At 36.8% G+C, this 20,091-nt stretch overlaps 4 protein-coding genes across 5 annotated transcripts in view; 2 read left to right on the plus strand and 2 right to left on the minus strand.

Annotated features, from left to right (window-relative positions):
- The first annotated feature begins 440 nt into the window (after window positions 1-440).
- Window positions 441-1,169, plus strand: LOC141907745 (cysteinyl leukotriene receptor 1-like). The gene has a single exon (XM_074797486.1). The coding sequence runs from the start codon at window positions 441-443 to the stop codon at window positions 1,167-1,169; it is 729 nt and encodes a 242-aa protein (XP_074653587.1).
- Window positions 1,170-1,353: 184 nt separating this feature from the next.
- LOC141906751 (urea transporter 1-like) lies at window positions 1,354-10,364 on the minus strand. Its single transcript, XM_074796076.1, has 7 exons — window positions 10,258-10,364; window positions 7,312-7,815; window positions 7,035-7,230; window positions 5,891-6,038; window positions 2,155-2,289; window positions 2,019-2,068; window positions 1,354-1,856 (listed from the first exon to the last, which is right to left on the minus strand). The coding sequence occupies exons 2-7, from the start codon at window positions 7,806-7,808 to the stop codon at window positions 1,542-1,544; spliced, it is 1,341 nt and encodes a 446-aa protein (XP_074652177.1). The 5' UTR covers window positions 7,809-7,815; window positions 10,258-10,364; the 3' UTR covers window positions 1,354-1,541.
- Window positions 10,365-11,589: 1,225 nt separating this feature from the next.
- Window positions 11,590-16,778, plus strand: LOC141907403 (ADP-ribosyl cyclase/cyclic ADP-ribose hydrolase-like). Its single transcript, XM_074797030.1, has 9 exons — window positions 11,590-11,626; window positions 11,709-11,876; window positions 12,748-12,880; window positions 12,967-13,054; window positions 14,568-14,701; window positions 15,354-15,427; window positions 16,095-16,187; window positions 16,281-16,370; window positions 16,647-16,778. Coding segments are annotated over exons 1-9 (861 nt in total). The 5' UTR covers window positions 11,590-11,624; the 3' UTR covers window positions 16,726-16,778.
- Window positions 16,779-17,852: 1,074 nt separating this feature from the next.
- LOC141906752 (phosphopantothenate--cysteine ligase-like) overlaps window positions 17,853-20,091 on the minus strand; it is a 39,404-nt gene continuing 37,165 nt past the window's right edge. For both annotated transcript variants that reach the window (XM_074796077.1, XM_074796078.1), the window contains 3 exons: window positions 19,089-19,208; window positions 18,184-18,249; window positions 17,853-18,109 (listed from right to left, as the gene is read on the minus strand). In XM_074796077.1, coding sequence (XP_074652178.1) covers window positions 17,930-18,109; window positions 18,184-18,249; window positions 19,089-19,208 — 366 coding nt within the window. In that variant the 3' untranslated portion in view covers window positions 17,853-17,929. The remainder of the gene's footprint in view (window positions 18,110-18,183; window positions 18,250-19,088; window positions 19,209-20,091) is intronic.

The following is a 20,091-nucleotide window of genomic DNA, read 5'->3' on the forward strand; positions in this document are numbered from 1 at the left end:
GAAAATAAAATAAGCGAATCACAAAGACCAATAAATGTTCATCCATCTATTAGAAGCTAGAATGTAATTTTTTCAGTAATCGTGGCAGTTCAAACAGGCGTGTGTTAATATTTCCAGCCTGAAGCATATGTGATTTAATCATCTGGACGGGTTTTCGTGCTCTGTTGAGCATAAAATAATACGTGTGTACGGTGTTGCATTTGGTGAACTTTTGGTATCGAAAATAAATCATGAATCTGGTAGCGTGGTATGTTATGGTAATAGGAGGACCAATTGTACTAACTGCCGGCTTGATAGGTAATACCCTCATTATTCTTACATTTACCACTCAGAACCTGAGGGCCACGTCGTCAGCTCCACTGTTCATAATGCTTGCGCTTGCCGACTCGTTTTACTTAATGACGTCATTAATCCGGCGTTGGGTATTTTATTATTCCGGGATGAGAGTGGATATCCGAAGCTTCGGCGACTTGTTCTGTCCAATTCATACGAGTCTCACATACGCATCGCGTATGATATCTGCCTGGATGCTGGTGCTAGTCAGTATCGAGCGGTGTATCGCAGTTGTAATGCCGTTGAAAGCTAAGCTAATTTGCAAGACCAAAGTAATGATATTAACTGCTGTTATAGCATCTTCCGTTATCATCGGCGGTCACGGACATTTTTTGGTTGGCATTGAAAATATAAACGGTACGCGATGCAGTCTTGACGAATCTAGTGCATATCACAAGTTCTTCTATACAATCTGGATATACATCGATTTGTCATTGAGCGTTGTGTTGCCTTTCACAATATGTTGTTCATGCAATTGCCTCATCGTACGTGCTATTAGGAAATCTCAGTTGAGAAGAAAAATGATGGTAAAAAAAGGAAATGGACAAGCCGGGAAAGAGAAAATCGACAGTTTAACTGCCATGTTGTTGATAACCAATGTAACTTTTGTAGTAACTACGCTGCCCTATACAGCGTATAACAATAATGTGAAGCGTCGACAAGATTTTAATGAACTTTATGATTCGACGATGATTTTGGTTTCTTACGTTAACTACGCAATTAATTTTTGGTTGTATTGTTTTAGCGGGCCTCGGTTTAGAAAACAACTTAGGTCCAAAGTATGCCGAAGACATTGTTTCGTCCATGACAAAATGCATCGTCCCATTCGAACCTAATCACTTGAAACTCGCATTATTTAAAACCAGCTCATCAGTTAATATGAGCTTTTTGCAAAGTTGGTTCATTACGTGCACATAATCGTTCGCCCACAGAAATGAGAATGTGAAACCGTGGTGAATGAAGTCGTTTTTCCTCATGCTTACTGCAAATGATATAGTAGCCGCAGAATATGATGCGTATACATACGTAGAATTTATTTTTATGAGCACAAAACCCTTCACATCTATGGAGCAATATTTGTTTAAGCAATTCTATTCATAAACGTATAGCTTACAAACATGTGTGACAAGTATAATTTTCATTCCTATATTTCATTATACAGTCCTACCATTATTTCAATTCGTGACCTACAATGAATGGGATTCGACTCAGAATTTAGATGAAGAGTTATTTGACGTGGTCGCACTTTTGTCACCCCAATATTCATTATCAGGTGACCACGTGCGGTGGTCCTCGCTAAGTCCACTGCTCTCAATTAGCCGATTAGCTCGATCTTCAGCTACCTGCTGTTGAATCGCGTGTTCTTCCTCTAATACTAAAAGCTGTCTGTATTTGGAAAGATGTTCCTCCGGATAGGTGACATCATTTAAGGGAACACGAACAAGACCATGACTGTTTGTAGTGATGGCGATGAAGATGAGTGTCGTCAACGCGAAGGGAAATTGTATTGGAGGCAAACCAAACTGAAAACATAGCGCACGAATTGATAAACATACGGCCAATTCAGAAATTGAGATATAAAATTTCCTGGTACACCAAAGAGAGAAGAATTAATTTAGAAAATTCAATACAAAAATTCAATTCAATATAATGAGAATAATTTTTCACGATGACTATTTACTTACAGATTGAGACACATTACACATACAACCATAAGTGTATGTTGTAAAAAGACCTGTTAACACAAATCAAGACAAGAATCATACAAAGTTTCATAAAACAATCCAATTTCATAATATAATACTGTAGAAATGTACGTACCTGCTGATAGCGCAAGTAGAGTAGATTGCCACGTAAACACCCAAAAATAACCCCCTAAAGCCGTGCTGGTTAATATGCTATTGTAACTCCACATGCCCGAATATATCTGAATTGGTGGTACTGCTAAACTTAAACCTAGAAATATTGTTTTTACAGCATCATTTGGAGCAAGATTTATATACATCAGAGATTGTGTGCACAAAAATGCACTAATATCGTTGAACGCGTTAATGTATTTCAAAATATTTTTCGGAACGCGAGGCAGCCAACTTCGCCCGGCGCACACCTTTGCGATTGATCGTATGATCGCTTCACCGCATGGTTTTATCGCATCATCGTAAAGGTATGCAGTGGCATCCGGTGCCGATTCGTCGTATCATCGCTTCATCGCAACAAATCAAACATGTTTGATATTTTCGCATGCGATTGTAAATTGTAAAGATGTGCGGGCTACGCTGCCGATGTTCTGAACGAAAATTTTTAGTAGCCATTCAGAATTAAGGATGAAGCAGTCACATGATGCTCAAAATGGCGGCTCAGTCACGTGATTGAATTCAACTCGAGGCCCTCGCAAATAAAAATCGCAAAGGTATGCGGGGATGATGCGATTTTCATCGTGGCATCGCATGCGATGATACGATGACACGATGATCGCAAAGGTGTGCGCCGAACGTTCTTATGTGATCGGTTTGCCAGTTGATGAAGCACTTCCGATTTGGTCGACAGACGTGGGTCGTTCCAGGGCCAGTTAGTTAAAAATTCCCTCAAATTCCGCATCAGAAATGGTGTCTTCAAGTTAGGATTTAATTTGGTTAAAAATGGTTGGGTAGTTTTTGCGGTGCCCTCTTGAAAAAATTCTCTTCACGCCGTTTACGTGACATCACACATCACGTGTTGCTTATGACGTAGGGTATAGTGATTGACAAAGCGCCATTCTAAAAATCGTTGTATCGAGGATGTCAACTTTATAGGACCGTACGCAGTCTAAAGGTGAGTGGCAACATATGGTGACTAAACTTAATTCCTTGTGAGCGCACATAGGTATGGTGGCTGATAAGGGCCATGAAAATATTTCATGATAAAAAAATTATTTCGTCATGAAAAATAAATTACTATCGAAAAATATACGTGAGTGAAAATAATTTCATGAAAAATAATTTTCCATCGAAAAATATTTCTTGAGTGTAAAATGATTTTGTCATGAAAATGATTTTCTATCGAAAAATATTTCGCGAGTGAAAATAATTTCGGTGTGAAAAAAAAAATCGCCTTCGAAATATATTTTGTGAGTGAAAATATTTCCTTCAGAAATATTTTCCTATGTCTAAAAATATCTGCTGTAAAAATAATTTCTGGTTTTCACGTTTTCGCGCGCTCTATATCGATTGCGCTACAACTAGGGCGCAGCAGTGTTTGTACCGTTAAGTATGTAGTGTGTATAGTAGTGTGTTGAACGGGACATCAAAGATGTCTTAGTTTTCGATCCTACGGCTACAGCAACTTGTATTTTGGCCCTTTTTATTGATCGGCGGAGTCTACTACATTGACCAAAATATTTATTTCTTGATGGACACTAGGATGTTGATGGAGGTGTGAGGAGGAATCAAAATCAAGAGCCCTAATTTTGTTTTTGTCTGTACAAAATTTTTGATATTTTTGGCCCTAATTTGTGTTCACATGGACCCGATGACAGCACCACCATCCCACCCTTCCTAACGTTAGGTCACAAGGACTCGACGACATTTTAGGATCAAAACCAAAGCTCTACCCATGTACCCTGATTCATGTGTAAATGAGAGCCGTGTGGTATCCCCTATTATATGCACGCAGTGTGTACCACGAGGTAGGGCTAGAAGCATTGATGAAATAAGATCAGGTATATACGCAATCGACAAGCGCGCGCGCACACGCGTGCGCTAGCGGAAAACCCAACAATTATTTTCACACCGCAAAAATATTTTAGTCGTCGGAATATATTTTGAAGGAAGGCGATTTATTTTTCATTGCTGAATTATTTTTACTCAGCATATGTTTTGAAGGGAAGAAAATTATTTTTGCTTACGAATATATTTTGATGGAAATTTATTTTTCACAGTGGAAATTATTTTTACTGACGAAATATTTTTCGTTGGAAATTTATTTTTCATGAAATTATTGTGACTCACGAAATATTTTTTTTTAATGGAAATTTATTTTTCATGACGAAATAATTTTTTTGTCAGGAAATATTTTCATGGCCCTTATCAGCCACCATACATAGGCCCTCTGAGAATCTTGAGACGTTCACAGCATTGAAAATTATCGCAAATTGCCAATGGTCGGCTAATCAACACGCACACGCGCTGTCAGTTTGGCCTACGTGACTAAACAGAGCCGCTATTAATCAGAAGCAATCCACTTAAAAATTTATGAAGTGAATATCATAATTAATATTTATCCGATATACGCCAAATAACCTTTAAGAGAAAGATTTTGGGGTCGGATTTTGTACCAAAAAATCCCGGATTGTAGCACTGCATAGTTTTTTTTAGTAGGGTTCTTTTAACATTTGCCTAAAAGCCATTTGATTGACACGTGGGGCGGGGCTTGCGATCTGCCAATGACGTCAGATGTAAACAATAATATAACCACGTGCAATGGCACATGTGTAAACAATCCTGACAAAAAATTCGATTTTTTTTGGCGCCAAAACTGATTTAAACAAAATGGCTTTTTGTCAAATGATTTTTCAACTGGAGCCAGATATGCCATTAGATTTTAAACTCAAGTATTCACGTTTTATATACTCTGAAATATTTTTTGTCCAGGGGACATGTTCTGAAATTTTTTAAGTCGTCGTTTTTCTTTTGATTTTTAGGATATAAACAGCCTAAAAGTAACATCATCTGATAGACACATATTTGACTACAGATCATATCCTGTTATAAAATTAGTTTAATAAATATTTTACTCAAGTTTTCTTGCCGACTATACTTTTATTTTATGGTTGTCTAAGTGCTAGGGAAACAATGGTGGGGTTCTTTTGGCCCTCCGAATATATAAGACCGAAAGAGGTATTTTATGCCATTTGGATTTATTTTTGCTTAGAAAATCTATTCAAATACTTTTTGGCGGGCACATTCAAATTATGAAAGGTAGGACTAGTCCAACCCCTAAATCCACTTGCATTCAGTCTCATGAGAACTAACTTAAAACGTTTAAACCTTGACCGGCCTCCTACTAAATTTTTTGAATTAATGTAAAACTTATGGCAGAATTCATGGTTGATTCCTCGAGTTTTGAATCCCAAAGAATAATTTTTGAATTACGCAGGTTTAGTATGACACTTTAATAGCCGGTATACAAATTTTCCAATCAATGTGGCAGGTGTCCGGGTCTGAATAAATATTTAATATATCAAAGTACCTCCAAAAATACCAAGATGACTTATTTTGGTAAATCATTTTTCACAAAAAAAAACACATGAAGCCAAGAGAGTAGGCCTATTGACGTTTCGGCATTATTTCATGAGCCATTTCCAAAACTGATTTATTATGCGAGTGTAGTTTTGAACAATCAGATGATTTCCGTCTGTACGAGCATCACTTAGTAATCTTGTCGCCACAAGTTGTTCTTACTTAACAAATCTGTTTAAAAATGACTCAGAATTCAGTCGAAACGTCAATTCTATCGTAGAAGTCATTACCCTCTAGCCTATGTCAAAAGCATTTAATAACAATTAGTCAGGTGAACATACCTGTAGCGACGGCTAGGAATGCTGATAGGACGACGTGAAGCAGTGTTATGGGCTGCGCTATTGCGACGGCTATCAATATTAAGCAACCAGTCACATAATTCTCAATACCATAGATACGCGAAACGCCACACGGTATTGCCAGCAAAATCTGTTGAAATACAAATTCATATCTATAAGATATATTCAGCATGTATAGAAAACTTTCAGCGAAAGGTACTACAACTTCAACGAAATTTCCACCACGAAAAACCACAATGAATTCCACTCCCTTCATAGAAGATAGGAATAACGCACGATAGTTTGCGTTTCAAATACCGTAGCTCCTCATTTTTTGGCAAAAGATTAGGGTCAAATAGTTCTGGATGAGAATTCCATCACATTGCTCTCAGCAAAACCGAGGGAGCAATTCAAAAAAGACAAAATTCAATCCGAAATTGAATGTAAAATAGAGAAATATTCCTCCGACAGGAATTGATATTGAAAGAAAGCTATTTAGGGCTTACATGATAAAGATTGGGCCTTTAAGATAAAATACAGATTACTTTTATTTTGATATCAAGATATCAAAATCAATGTATATACAAAATGAAAACATGCTTAGGTAAAATGGTCATTATTAGCAAGGATAACCTTTCAGTAGATTCTAATAATTCTTTGTTCTTTTTAGTACAGAAATAAACTCATAATAAAAATAATGATAATAAAAATCTAGAGTAGCATTTTACGGAGATCAATAACATTTATATAACTTCAGTAATTATAAAAATATTATTACTAATTATTATGATTATCATCATCACAACTGTTACTTGTTATCATTATTTCTATTTCTTATACCTTAAGTATTACTATAAATGCTGAGTTTCGGCAAATTGGCTCATAAGTTGTCATATGCTCTAATTTTCTAAATACTCGTAAGCTTGTAGAAAAGGTGGATCTAGATACCAACTTTGATAATGATTAGTTCCAGACAAAGATATAGGAATTTTACTATAGTGGCCCCTAGTGGAATGAGCATTGACTAATTCCATAGGGTATCGAGCATTATTTGATAAAAGTACCCGTTTACCAAGTTTCGCCACAATCGGTGTTCATGAGCAAAAAACATGTCAGTTGCAGTGAATAAAAGATAAAAATTACTAACCTGATTCCAATCCACTGTACTATTTGCAAAAGATTGTGCGTTTAGATGTTCTGCCGACTGAATTTCTACTGGGAAGAAATAATTACTTTTTCCCGAAGCACCGAGAAAAACAATCGTACAAATGTTGAATGGCAAGTTAAATATCGGTAAATCTAACCTAGAGAACGTATCATTCAGTCCACTAACGACCAAAGGGCTACAAGAAAAAATAATCCGATTAATTTCCGAAGTTTGGTATGTACGTACGTACATACATACAATAATATAACATACTTACGTGAATGCAGCAATTATAATAATAGGCAACAGTATTGTCGGAGTCCAGTCAGGTCTTTGTATATACAATGACAAAAATAGTCCTACCAGAAGTCCGTTACATGTAACTGAACCGTTACCGAGTAAATCGTTATTCTGACGCGAAATCAGCGCTATCGCAATTGCGGCAACAAGTCCAACTGTTCCACAGAGAGCATGCCAAGGATGACCGACGAACAGCGCAACAAGTATAACGAAGCCGCTTATGGGATTGTTGAGAAAAATAGGCGCCGATACGGCACGCAAGAAAAGGATCGGTAAATTGAACACCGGGTGTTGTCTTTTTAGATATGCAGTTAGAATATTTATATCTCCAGTAACATAAGTTTGTATGAAGGTAACGAATTTCGGCTTATTATAAAAAGCTCCAAATCGACGTGAAGTGAACGATGAAGACACAGGCCTCGCCCCAATAGCCTGTTCTGAATTCGTTATCGTCGCTATATCACTATACATCATTTTCAAACTGAAATTAGAAATGTTTACTTTTAAGATGCCCTTTAGAGTCAATGGTGATTTTCCTGTAAGGCCTACAATTTTGGTATTAAATTCACAATCATAAAAAGAAAATTTCTGCACTTCAACTCAAGATTTTAAAGCCACGTGATTTTTTAGTCGTGAGTGAGAATCGAAGAAGCGACAGTCTGCGTGCATGCTTGCGTAGATCCTGTGTGGTGCTTTTAATAATCTATAAATACGTTGTTTAATAGATACAAGTCTATGACCTCATAAGTTGTCCGGCATCAACAAAGTTACCATATTATGTAATCGCCGCGTATTTACGAACACCAATTTTTGCGACCGATTTCACTCTGCGTTTTTAACGATCACGATTTTCCAGATCGATTTTTTGCGATCGATTAACTCATTACGGGGCGATTAGTTCATGTTTTGATTTTCAAGATGGTGGCACTCAGTATCCGGCCGAGACATTTTTCATTCCGCGTCGCCATATTTACGTCAAGTGCTTGACCCAAAACATTCATTGTTTTTACGAACGTTCGAATCGATCGCAACATCTATATGTAGATCGTCCATGAAAATTGTCGCAAAAATCATAGAGTTTACCGTGATTAATTAGATTATATTTCTGGGATATTATACCGGACCATAACGGATATTGTATCAATTTTTTTAAAATCTTAAGACAAGGATTGTCCCTGTAATTTATTTGGTTGCCAAATTTCGTTTGATTTTTTTTGATTTGAGTGTCCCTTACAGACCCACCACACCAGCCAGGAGTGAAACAAGGGGTTCGATTTTGAAATCGGAAATCGAAGTACAGATATAGTTGTGTGATCGGCGGTCGAGTTTACATAATTTTTTGTTTAAATCGAAATACATAATTGGGAAATTCGGTTAAGGTTTATTCAAACGATCTTCCATTCAGTCTGAACCGGCAAGCGACTGATTGGGGTGAATTTTCTTGGCTGCCTAATTCAATACATCGGAATTTTGGAAGTAACTGTAAATAGTCCTGATCCGCAGCAAGATTTCGTAGTAGCTAAAAAATGTTTGTAATGTTGATTTCCTGAATGCGTTGGTGGTTATTAATGGTTTCAGACAACAAACGTAGTAAGATGTAGTAAGCAGGTTGTTGTTTGATGCTTTGATCTATCAGCGCTGACCATAAATCAGCCTGGTGTAAAAATAATTCTTTCTCGGTTCTTCTGCTGCGATATCTGGCAAACATTCAGAAATCTTTTTATAAAATTAAGAATAGACGGAACCGTATTTGGTCGGAACAATGGGTTGCATTAGTTATGCGGCTGGTGAAAGAATCACGCTGTTACTTCATGATACTCCCGACTACTTTCTATAAAAAGAAAAACGGAAGTATGGGGAGATATTGTTGTTTTGCTTTATCCCGTATCGTAATCAAATTTATTTAGTATAATAGTTATAGTATGATTTTAAGAAAGATAATGGATCATAATGAAGTTCCGAATCAAAAGTATTTATAATGATTCAAAAAGAAATAATCAGTGGTACCGTAATTTGAGACAAATACTAACGTTTCGAAAATATATTTAATTTGAATATCCTAGATGTTAATTGAGAACAAAGTCTCTATAATCGCTAAAGTTTTAAGAAAATTAATTTGTGTTAAATGATAATACTGGCTGTCTAAAGTTTCTCTTGTTGTATACGTCTGTTGGTAACTCGCAGAGAATAGCTGTTCTCTCAACGATGATAAGCAAGGAGTGAGTAAATCATTCCGCGTCATGACAGGAGGGTCGGAAGGAAAAAGTTAGTTCAGCAAATCAGTTTTGAAAATAATTTTAGATCTGCGAAACATTAAGGCTAAATTCTATATGACCAAAACAGTCATGACAGTAAGGTTGCTGCTCCTTGCCAAAAGTCGAGTGGGAGAGTCGGTATTTTAAGAATGCCGATTCTTTCTATAAAAGGGACCCGCATCTTGAGAGAGCAGACACTCGGTAGTCACTCGGGAGACACTCAAAAGAAACTCGTAGATACTTGTTAAAAGCTGGTCTGGGACTTGATTCAGGACGGGTTACCAACAGGAGAGTGCAATAGGAATTTAGAGCTAGGATTTGGATTGTGTTGAACTGGAGAACTGTGTTTGAATATTAAGGTAAATAAATTCATCTTGTATTGTTACATCCATTCGAAATTTCCGGTATTCTAGTTTTACTTGGGTTTGTGCGCGGACACGTTCTCTCGCCAGGGACCGATTATTGCTTTTATTAATTAACGACTAAGGAGAGGATTGTGACCGGCGTATCAGTCCATAAGTTTATCGTAGATGGTGATGTAGAAGTCCTCTAAATTGTATCAAAATTACCGTGTAGGCCTCAATACACAGTAAGTCGCCTGCTAGGAGTTTAACGTGACAGCAGTAGAATATAAGAGCGGTATGTAGCCTACCGTACAATTAACGTACCTCACTTCGAAACGGATGACGGGCGTTTCTTGACCAAGCGAAGAAATACACAGAATGGAAAATAAGACAAGCCCTAAATAATGTGTAGATCCGGTGGTTTAAGTATCGCAATTGATTTGATCTACTTATTTTCAGGCTTGAATATTGACCTGGCCGATTGCTTATCTTCTAGAGTATGTCTCCACCGTGATTAATGCGTAGGTATACGTACAAACCCTGGGAATCAAGTTCAAAGACATATGCCCCAAATGATGTTATCTGAATCGACGAAAAATAAACATTTGCTTTATGTTGATTTCTTTTCGGATATTGACAATGTTGAAAAATATTTTAGTTGTTTTTGGTTTGATTCGATAACGAATTGGTAATAACGTGTTGGAAATCACGGCGTTAAAGCTACTCGATGGACATAAATTATAGAGGAAGAATCGTAAAGTCGTTATCAAAATCAAAATTGTGGCTGGTTTCGTAACCAAGATTAGCCATCCCACTTCCAGGCTTGAAATACAACGTCGGTTTTGCGTTTTCGAATCCGCTTATCTAAATGGTGCTTATTCAAATGGTGCCCTTATATTTTATCGCAAACCGGGAATAAATATAAGCGTTTCTTGTTGAGTTGTATCGCGTAAAGCACGATAAAGTATGATACTCGTCCTCAATTTCGTTATTCTGACACAGAGTACAGAGACGGTCTTCCCGTGGGGTTAGTGGCCTAGTCCATCTGCTGCCACTTTCGACTAGTAAATTATGACTTCCACAGCGGAATTTACTGAGAATATTGACAATTTGCATATTGTATAAATCGAGATAGTTTTCGTATTGGAAAGTTAGTTTGAACATTCTATATAGATAACACTTAGGGCTATTTTCCATTGTTTCGGTCCATGTTGGCACATACCGATCTTTAATCCTTTGTTCCAAAATCTTTAAAAGATATGGCTCATTTTCTATTTGCTGTGGCAACCAAACGTACCCCAAGTCCAGATGATTCACGTAATTTGGAAGCCCAGTTCACAATAGTTGGATTGGTTTGCATCTCATCTAATAAAAGCTGGTACACTCGCCGTTGCAGTGTCCATTGAGGTGACTTCAGAATCTTCAGCCAAAATTTTAATGCTGACAGTTGAGAGTGACAACCACTGCGTCAATCACAGAGGTAACAACTAAGGACAATTAGAATACAAATTCTGGCAGACACATATCAGCGAGGGAAATAAGCCACATGTTACTTATTTCAATCAAATTTCATTTGATGTCTACTGATTTGAGGGACGAGACGAATATAAAATGATCAATCAAATTTACTTACAATTTAGTGGATGTTTCATCGTGTTCGACACAAAAAGCTTTTCGAGGCGACAATCCGTATGTATGAAATATTTCATCGTGAATCTGCTAGTTTTTTTTTAATACAAAACCCTTGAATACGGTTTCCGTCATTTCTGACACAGGTTTTCCGTAAAAGCCATGTTGAAAATGTTGGTGTCATTAATCGTATTGGTAATTGCCGCGGTCGGTTGTTCACGTGGAGGTTATGTTACAACAAAGAATTTGAAAGAAATTATGATCGGGCGCTGCTGGGAATATCAGCGATTGGTCAATCCAACACCATTTCTCAAGTACGTTTCATAGCATTATAAATCCAGTAAGAAAGCCACTTAATATTTGGATGGATATATGAAAGCTGTGGGTACTGGAGTGTGTAATGGGTAGTGTAGTGTGATCTGTGTGCATTTGTGGCCAGCACACAGATCACATTGTTCATTGGGGTTTAGTCCAGGACTCGCGAGATTTTCAACAACACGGAAGTAACGTGTAATAAATGATGACTTGAATTGCATGACTACCTATCACCCCTCATTATTGTTGGAAAACTAAACGTTCCGCACTGACTAAAAATTAGTAATAACATTTTAGAAATGGCCGGAATTTTAACTTAGGTTCTATCTCATTTTTATTTTAAAATTACGATTGGTATAATTTTTTTTATACGGCCGTTAAGGCTTCATGTTTCGTCTGCAATTCACTGCAAATAGTTACGCAACTACGCACATTTCAGTGTTTTTGGCAGCTGTACACTCAATCGGCACCGTTCGTGACTAGCTTCACTGCGGAATTATCATTAATTAACATCGCCATATCACATCATCAACTTATATTGTGCCTTAAAACCCTAACAGTCGAAATAATTGAAATGCACACACGATTTCTATCATTGAAAATTGAGAGAGTGGCCGTGTTTGTGTTCTGCTGCTTCGCGTAAATCCCGCGCGGTGGCGCAACCGCGCGGAGTGGGGCCGATACGTCCAGTTGGTAGGCTAAAATACCGAAGATATCAGTTTGGCCATGAAAAGGACTTGGAAATTTATTCTCCCAATGCACTTTTGGTATCTTTTTGCTAGGTAGTTTCAATAGGTAGTAAGTAGACTGAATTTACAAAAACAGACTAGTTCTAAGACTTCAAATTTACTTTGCTTTTCTGAATTTAAGCAATTTGAAAGATTGTGGAGCGCTGTGGGAACTCTTTTACAAAGCTGTTAGCTTTAAATCCTCGTGTGGGCAGCAGCCAGTGGCTTATGGTGAATTTACACAGTTAGCTAAACACCAAATTGACGGAAAACGGGTAAATCATAATAAACAAACACCTTGTAAAAATGTATTAAATGATATCAAGAATACATTGATATGTATTATCATTCCATTTCGTAGCTCTTGCTTTGGGAAAAGGTATACCCTCTTGTCACTAAGTATGCCGATCTTGGAAAACGGTTTGTGACATTAGACTCCACACTAGCAGGTAGGATAAGTAATTTTAAGATTTCCGTCTTGTAATTTTAGCTTTAAGAAGAGTTAAAGAATAAAACAAGAGCCCCAAAGGGGCACTATGGCCAGCCTGTCAGCTTTTCATAAACTGGCAAATGATGCATTCTGTGGATTAAATTTGTCCAAATACACGGCCCAGCTCATAGACTAGTCAATCTTAGGCTAATAATTTACACAATTCAATCGTGTTTTCATAAGTAGCACAGACAGCGACTGGAGCTGACAGGAACAAATACCTCAGATAAATCTTAGACTTTTCCCTTAGTCTTATTGATTTGAATGCGGAATAGAATTGAACTTTGAAAATTTGCTCAATAAAACAAAATTACATTGGATTTGCTGTTTAATCTTGTTCAATAAAGCAAAATTGAATTGGATTTGATATTTTTTTGTGGAATAAAATTTGATTAAATTTGTAGTTTGAGCACATGGCTAATTAGCATATCAAGGTCATCCATCCGATTTGAGAAAAAGCTATTTTCCCGGCTTAGCACAATTGTCAATGATATTTTTTGTAGTGCAAATAATGATATTCCTCCTAAAAACCAAATCAACTAAAGATTTCAGAGAAATCGATATTGAAATACAATCTTAGATCTTAGAATAAAACCCGGAAGTAAAACGGTAGACGATACCGCGGGTTCACGTGAACACCTGCTGATCTCTCTGCGGCTAAGCCAATCGAGTCTTTCTCATTGGCTTTTTAAAACAGATATTTTTGCGATCAACATTTCGCGAGAAAGCTCATATATATTTTACGGGGCCCTCTTTCAAAATTCAGCTTCATAAGGGTTGGAGAATGGATAATGCTCTAATATATGCTGATTTGTATGAATATATGCTAGTTTCACAGTCAATGAGCCTTAGGTCTGGAAACCATGTCATTTAAATTCGCTTCATTTGTATATTAATAGGCTCAGCCTACGACTGGCCTAAAATTGAAGTGCTCAAAACTTGTCTAAGAGCCCCTAGTCTCGATGCATGACTCCATTGCCTCCGAGGGGGGATGACGAATTTAGAATTATAATGATGCTGTAGGCTCGCAATATAAGGAGCTCTGCAATCACAGCGCACCATGTCTACACCAGTGACTATCGGTGTGGCCAGAATTTTTAAGTACACCACACGTTCCTCATCCTCTCTTTGTACGATTTGAACCTAATGCCACCGCAAGACTCAGAGGAGGCACGAACTCCTGCCTGATAAACACCATTCGCCGAAACTTGCATACGTATCCGTAATACGTGCACTGAGCTCGAGGGATGCCCCACGGGCGGGAACAAATTAAGTCCGAATTATGTTGGGAACTAGTGTCTCAAAAATTGTGGTACAGTATTCATGAACTTATTAATTGAAATATATTTGTGGCGGGTTAGATTGGTAGACCTGGATGTTTGCTCGAAGATAGAATTTAGAAAAATTCAAATCGCAGATAACGTAAATATACACATGTATTTTACTAGCTAATAAATGAACTCGCTATATAGGCTACATGGCGTCCAGTTTGGTGTTCTGTGGAAATTCAAACACGGCCGATGGTTTAGACTATGGAAAGTGTCCCGGTTACAGGGATTGCCCAGATAATGCATTCAGTGCTTACTGGAAAGAAGTTTCTAAAGAGGTAATACGTGATCTAAAAGCCGCGTTCGTTTAAAGCTGACTGAGTCAACTGACGCTTCGAGTTAATTGAACCGAACTGTGTCCGTCAAAATCATTACGGCTTCGCACTCTCACGGAAAAATCAAGGCTTTTTTTGGGGATGATGCCATATTGATTTTTAAGTGGTTGTTGAGCAACAGAGCCGGACAAAGAGACGAAATGAACGCCAGACTGGTCTCCTAAACGAACGCGACTTACACTTTGTGTGTTGTTTTGCGCTATGTTAATATTGTGAAAAGTCGTTTTTTAATGATAATTGATATTTCAAATTAGTCTAACACGTCAGCTAATCTTAAAAAAACACGTTTGATTGATTATATGCGTTATCTCCTGTCTATATGATTACACGAAGTTGATAAACTAGCATGTTGATTTACAACATATAAACTATATATATTTGTCTACGGAAGAAGTGGAAATAGTTACACGATCTGTTGAATTAATCATGCGTTTTTACATGCTTATTTTAATGATAGTTTTCCTAAGACGCAAGTTACCGACACACATAATAAACTCAAATGACCTCAAACATGTTTTTCTTGGAAAATATTTAGTTTTTTTTAGCCAGTTTTGTGTAACATATTCATGAAAGAAAATGCCGTTTCTGGTTTTAGTTCTCAAAAATGGCCGAAGACCCGGTATATAAAATGGTGAACGGCAGTCAAAGCCCAACATACAGAGCGGACAGGTAGTAGACAGGAAAGTTGAAATGATACAAATGCAACACTAACAGTCGTATCCTGCAGTTAACCTCGCCTAACTCGCCCTTTCATAAGTTAGGCGAGGTTTATTAACTGTACACAGGAAGCCACCGAAGCGAAGCGCTACTATAAAGAACGAGCCCTCGATTTATATTAGTTAATATGAGCTGCTCGATAAGAAAGTTGTATGAAATTGTTCATTCTTAATAAATCATTGTTTCATTTAAAGAGTGGCAGAAAATAAATAAACATGATATTTACTTTTTTGCTAAAATATGGTTAGAATCTTAACATCAATGAAATTATAACTGATTGTGCAAAAACAGAAGAGAAAATAATTATTTTAGAATGGGTCTAGTGGTCAACGATACATAATCATACATAAGTTGAAAAATTACAAGTGTCGAAAAATTTTGTTTCTCGCTTTAAGTTGTATCGAAAACCAACAAATTTTACTTGCATTACAAGCCCTATATTGATAATGGAAGTTTGTTGGATGTTTTCATCAAGTGGTTTGCATGACAAGTAGGCCCTATGTATTTTGCAATACCACGGTTTTTCTGTTGGGAAATATTTTTCGACTGCCGTGCACGCATATAGATATTACCAAAAATACATTAAGTTTGATGATACGGTATCTATTCACTATTGCAGCATATTTGCAGAATGGGAATTGCCCTATCTTCCAAGAGATAAAGTAAAAACTATTCGTATTATGGTCGTCCACAACATCCATGGTCCTGTCGTGTAAGTACATTTGGGCGCATCGTATCGTTTAGACATTATTCACCACTTTATTAATACTCTATTCGATCTGATAATATTTCGAAAAACTTGCAGCGAAACATGTTCTAGTGGAGCAACTCTATCCATGATGAAAAATGCCATACAATCGTATGGCTTTAACGTTGAATGTGAAGATGATCCAGAGTGAGTTTTTCTTTCTAAAATTTTTACTAGTAGCAAGAATAAGCGATCTAAACATAAGGACCCGGTTCCACAGTTGCGAGTTAGAGTTAAATCTTGAATTAGAATTTAATGTAGTTCCTTTTCAATGAGTTAACTCCCAAGTCAAATCTTAACTCAGAACTGTTGAACTGGATTTAGGATACTCTGCCTAAGTCAAATCTTATCGGACTTGGCCAGATTCCGAATTTTAACCCAATTTCCGATATATATACATATCAACATATCTACGTATTTCAGAGCAATACATCACTTTTTGTGCGTGGATGCAGTAGACACGGAAGCCTGCAAAAATCATGTCAAACGATATATCCGATGATTATAGATGTTTCGGAAATACATATACATGTACATGTACATGTTTACTAAGGGAATTATAACTCTGATGTTTTCTTTGTAAGGTTCTGTTCAGCTGTAGCGAGTGGATCATCAAAGTTAAGGTGGTACGGTGGGCAGAACCTTGTTTTTGATCTTAAAATAGGGAATTTCCCTGTTATTTATTTGGCTGGTAAATTTCGTTTGATTTTTTGAGTTTTAAAGAACTTGGATATCGTGATTTATCGCAAACATTTAATTTCAATAATTTCATACTCGATACAAGAAACTATCGATTATAACGAACAGATTTTCGAGTCTCCAGAAGTTCATCATAACAAGGTTCCACTTGAATATTCATGTTCTTAAAACCACATTGCATTTTACTCTGCTTTGTGGTCTCCACACGGGAAATGGTTGAAGATCCTAAGTAATTCTCGGTGGAGGAACCGGTATCTACGGGCCAGGTCATCAAACTTCCCGGCATTGACGTGCGTGGTGAATCGCACGAGTATTCGAGCTTCACTTAGCAAATCACAATTACTGATTGCTGGAACTATGCAGTTTCACTTTACATTAACTATATTCTACATTATTAAGCACAAATTCAATCAATCTATTTCATTAATAGTGGTACAAGACTTAACTCCAGCTTCAGAGCTATCTGTGAAATCAATACGTGCCCCTCAATCAAGTTTGTAGTACAGAGGGTAAAAGAATCGAGGTAATGACGGGATTTAGCTAGTGATTCTAAAACAAGTGCAATCGGAAGTTGCCGCATTAATTTTCACCACTTACCAATATCAATATCAAATCCACAAGTGCGAGATGGAATTTTGCCTAAATAACCAAGACTAGCAGCAGATGGATCATACTCGGAAATTCCCTGAGACAAAAATCAGAATGTGATAATAACCATTTCAACTCTGTAGCCATAAAATAACGATAATAATCATCATCAATTGATGCAAATGCAATCTCATAATTTCGCAATTCAGAACAATATCGTCACACAAACTAGAATGATTAAAAATAATCTGTTAGCTCCAGTCTAAGTTTTATGTATACGATAGTTATTACTCATATTCTATTGATAAAGAATATACAGTCCCACTATCAACGAATCAAAGATAACACAGCTTTCAAGTAAATAAATCATTCATCGTGTTCAGTATATTTAACTACCAATGACTGAAAAATGCATTAAGTTAATCATTTTCTATATCAAAATGTTGTTCGTGAAGCTTGCATAAGTTTTTTACTATTCTGAGTTCAATCTCAATTTCATTGTCAATTTCTGTCTGTGATAAAACAATTGGTGTAATAGTATCCGTTTGGACTATTGTCACTTCTCTCTTCCTCCCTTCTAATATATTTCCTATCACAACCTGGAATTTAAAATAGCTTATTCAAATTGCATGCTGAAAGCGATTATTCTGATATTCTCAACAGTTCTATTTACCTGATGCTGATATTTTTCTAAAGCTTGTTTAGACTTGCTTAACAAAAGTGAGGTATCAGTTTCTAACTGAAAAGCAAAGTTACTATAGATTTTTAAGTACAATAAACTACATTTATGTCGGATGTTTTGAGACAGCAAATACTTCGACTATGAGAAAGTTGGATTTTCAGGCTCTTATATGACCATGCACAAATACTGCTACCCAACGATGACTATACACAAAAACCAATGGCTTTTATGCTTACCACAATCATAGAACATGTCATGAGCTACAATTTTGCAAATGATTGCATTTACAAAATGCACATAGGTACCAGACAAAACAGACAAATTGTATATCATTCAATATTCAACTCCCCTGGTGGCCAAACAAAAAACTTCATGTGAGGAGATGTTATCCTATAGCAGTGCTAACAATTATCAAATATCAGGACAGTGAGGTAAAACCTGTCAATATTTACATCAAAAAAACTTTTTCCATCTATGAATGAGGACTGATGACACAAGATGACAACATTTATTATGTTAAAGATCCTTTGAAAGTATACCCATCACATATATCAATAAGAAATGACAAACCATTAGGGAGCTACAAGCTTTCTAGGGTAGATGCATCTTAACCAAAAATCAAGACAATCTTTTGAAGTATCTTCAAAACCTCCCAAATAATTGAATTCCATCTACTGATAGAGAAACGAATGGACAAAGTGCAAAAAGGGGTCATTCATTTATATGTATGCATTGAGGAGGGGTCAGTGCAATAGCGTACTGTATTGCCGAATGAATATCTCATGTATGCATGGTCTCAAGAAAAATCTTGAACACTCAATTTGCTCCAATGAAACTTCAACTTCAATTTGAATGATTCTAAGCATTTCAACATTAGGAAAAATGAAAATACAAACCTTAAAAGAAACAACAAAGGCATTTCTTGCCCAGTCATGAACCAAGGGTCCTAGCATTTTTGGCACCATTTGTAGGTGAATCTTAAGTGGTCCATCACTTGATTGAATTTTATGTTCTGGCTGAAAATGAAAATAAATAAACATTCAAACTTATGTTTAACTAACTGATGAGCTGATAAACAACCACAATTAAACAAAGGGTCTTAGGGATGCACATTCCCACATGACTGGCAATTTCAATATCCTATGCCCCTAACCGATTTTTAATCAAATATCAAGACAAGAGCTGTCGTCACACAAGTATTTTTGGCCCATTATGAACAATTCATACAGGTGCCAAATGGGCTAGTGCTTGTTTGACCAAGAATCTCGGGCACATGCCAATTTGAGTACAGGTTCAGGCTTTTACCATATTTGCATAGTTTGTTGCTAGGTGCGCATTAACGATCAGTGGCGGATCCAGACGGGGGCGCACGCAGCGCGTGCCCCCTTTTTTTTGCCTAGCATAGAATTTTTTCAAGCCACTTTATACATATAGACTGGTTGCCTGTCAAACTCCTCAGCATGTCGTCGACCAGTCTTAATATGGGTGACCTTTCCGGGAGTTATATGGCGTAGTTCGTTTACATAATAATGGCGGAAAAGCAGATGAAAATTTCTTCACTCTTTGATAAACAAACAGATGCAAGTAAGTTAATATCAAGAAATTTCGTATTTGAATGCTCCATAAATTGAGGGATTGTACTTGTTAAATTTTTCCATTCTTTCCAGAGACCTAAACCAATATAAATAGCCAACTATTCTCGTATTAGTGCTGATCGTGCTGCTACTACTACAGTACTTTTGTACATCTATTAGGAGGGTTCCAGTCTAGGGTTAGAATTGTGTATTCTCGCTGAGCAGCAATAATTCTTTTTTCAATGTGTTCTAGTCGTTCATCTTTTTTTCTCATCCCAGCTCCATTGGGCGTATCAAAATCGGGTAAAGAAAGCGGATTAGGAAA

The sequence above is a fragment of the Tubulanus polymorphus genome, chromosome 6 (genome assembly GCF_964204645.1).
Source record: "Tubulanus polymorphus chromosome 6, tnTubPoly1.2, whole genome shotgun sequence".
NCBI lineage: Eukaryota > Metazoa > Nemertea > Palaeonemertea > Tubulaniformes > Tubulanidae > Tubulanus > Tubulanus polymorphus.

Coding starts and splice junctions, on each gene's coding strand:
- LOC141907745 (XM_074797486.1), top strand. CDS start 441: ATGAGAGTGGATATCCGAAGCTTCGGCGACTTGTTCTGTCCAATTCAT.
- LOC141906751 (XM_074796076.1), bottom strand. CDS start 7,808: ATGATGTATAGTGATATAGCGACGATAACGAATTCAGAACAGGCTATT. Junction 7,231..7,311: donor ATTATAATTGCTGCATTCAC/GTAAGTATGTTA, acceptor TTTTTCTTGTAG/CCCTTTGGTCGTTAGTGGAC. Junction 2,069..2,154: donor TCTACTTGCGCTATCAGCAG/GTACGTACATTT, acceptor TTGTGTTAACAG/GTCTTTTTACAACATACACT.
- LOC141907403 (XM_074797030.1), top strand. Junction 15,428..16,094: donor CCAACATACAGAGCGGACAG/GTAGTAGACAGG, acceptor TCACTATTGCAG/CATATTTGCAGAATGGGAAT. Junction 16,188..16,280: donor AACATCCATGGTCCTGTCGT/GTAAGTACATTT, acceptor AAAAACTTGCAG/CGAAACATGTTCTAGTGGAG.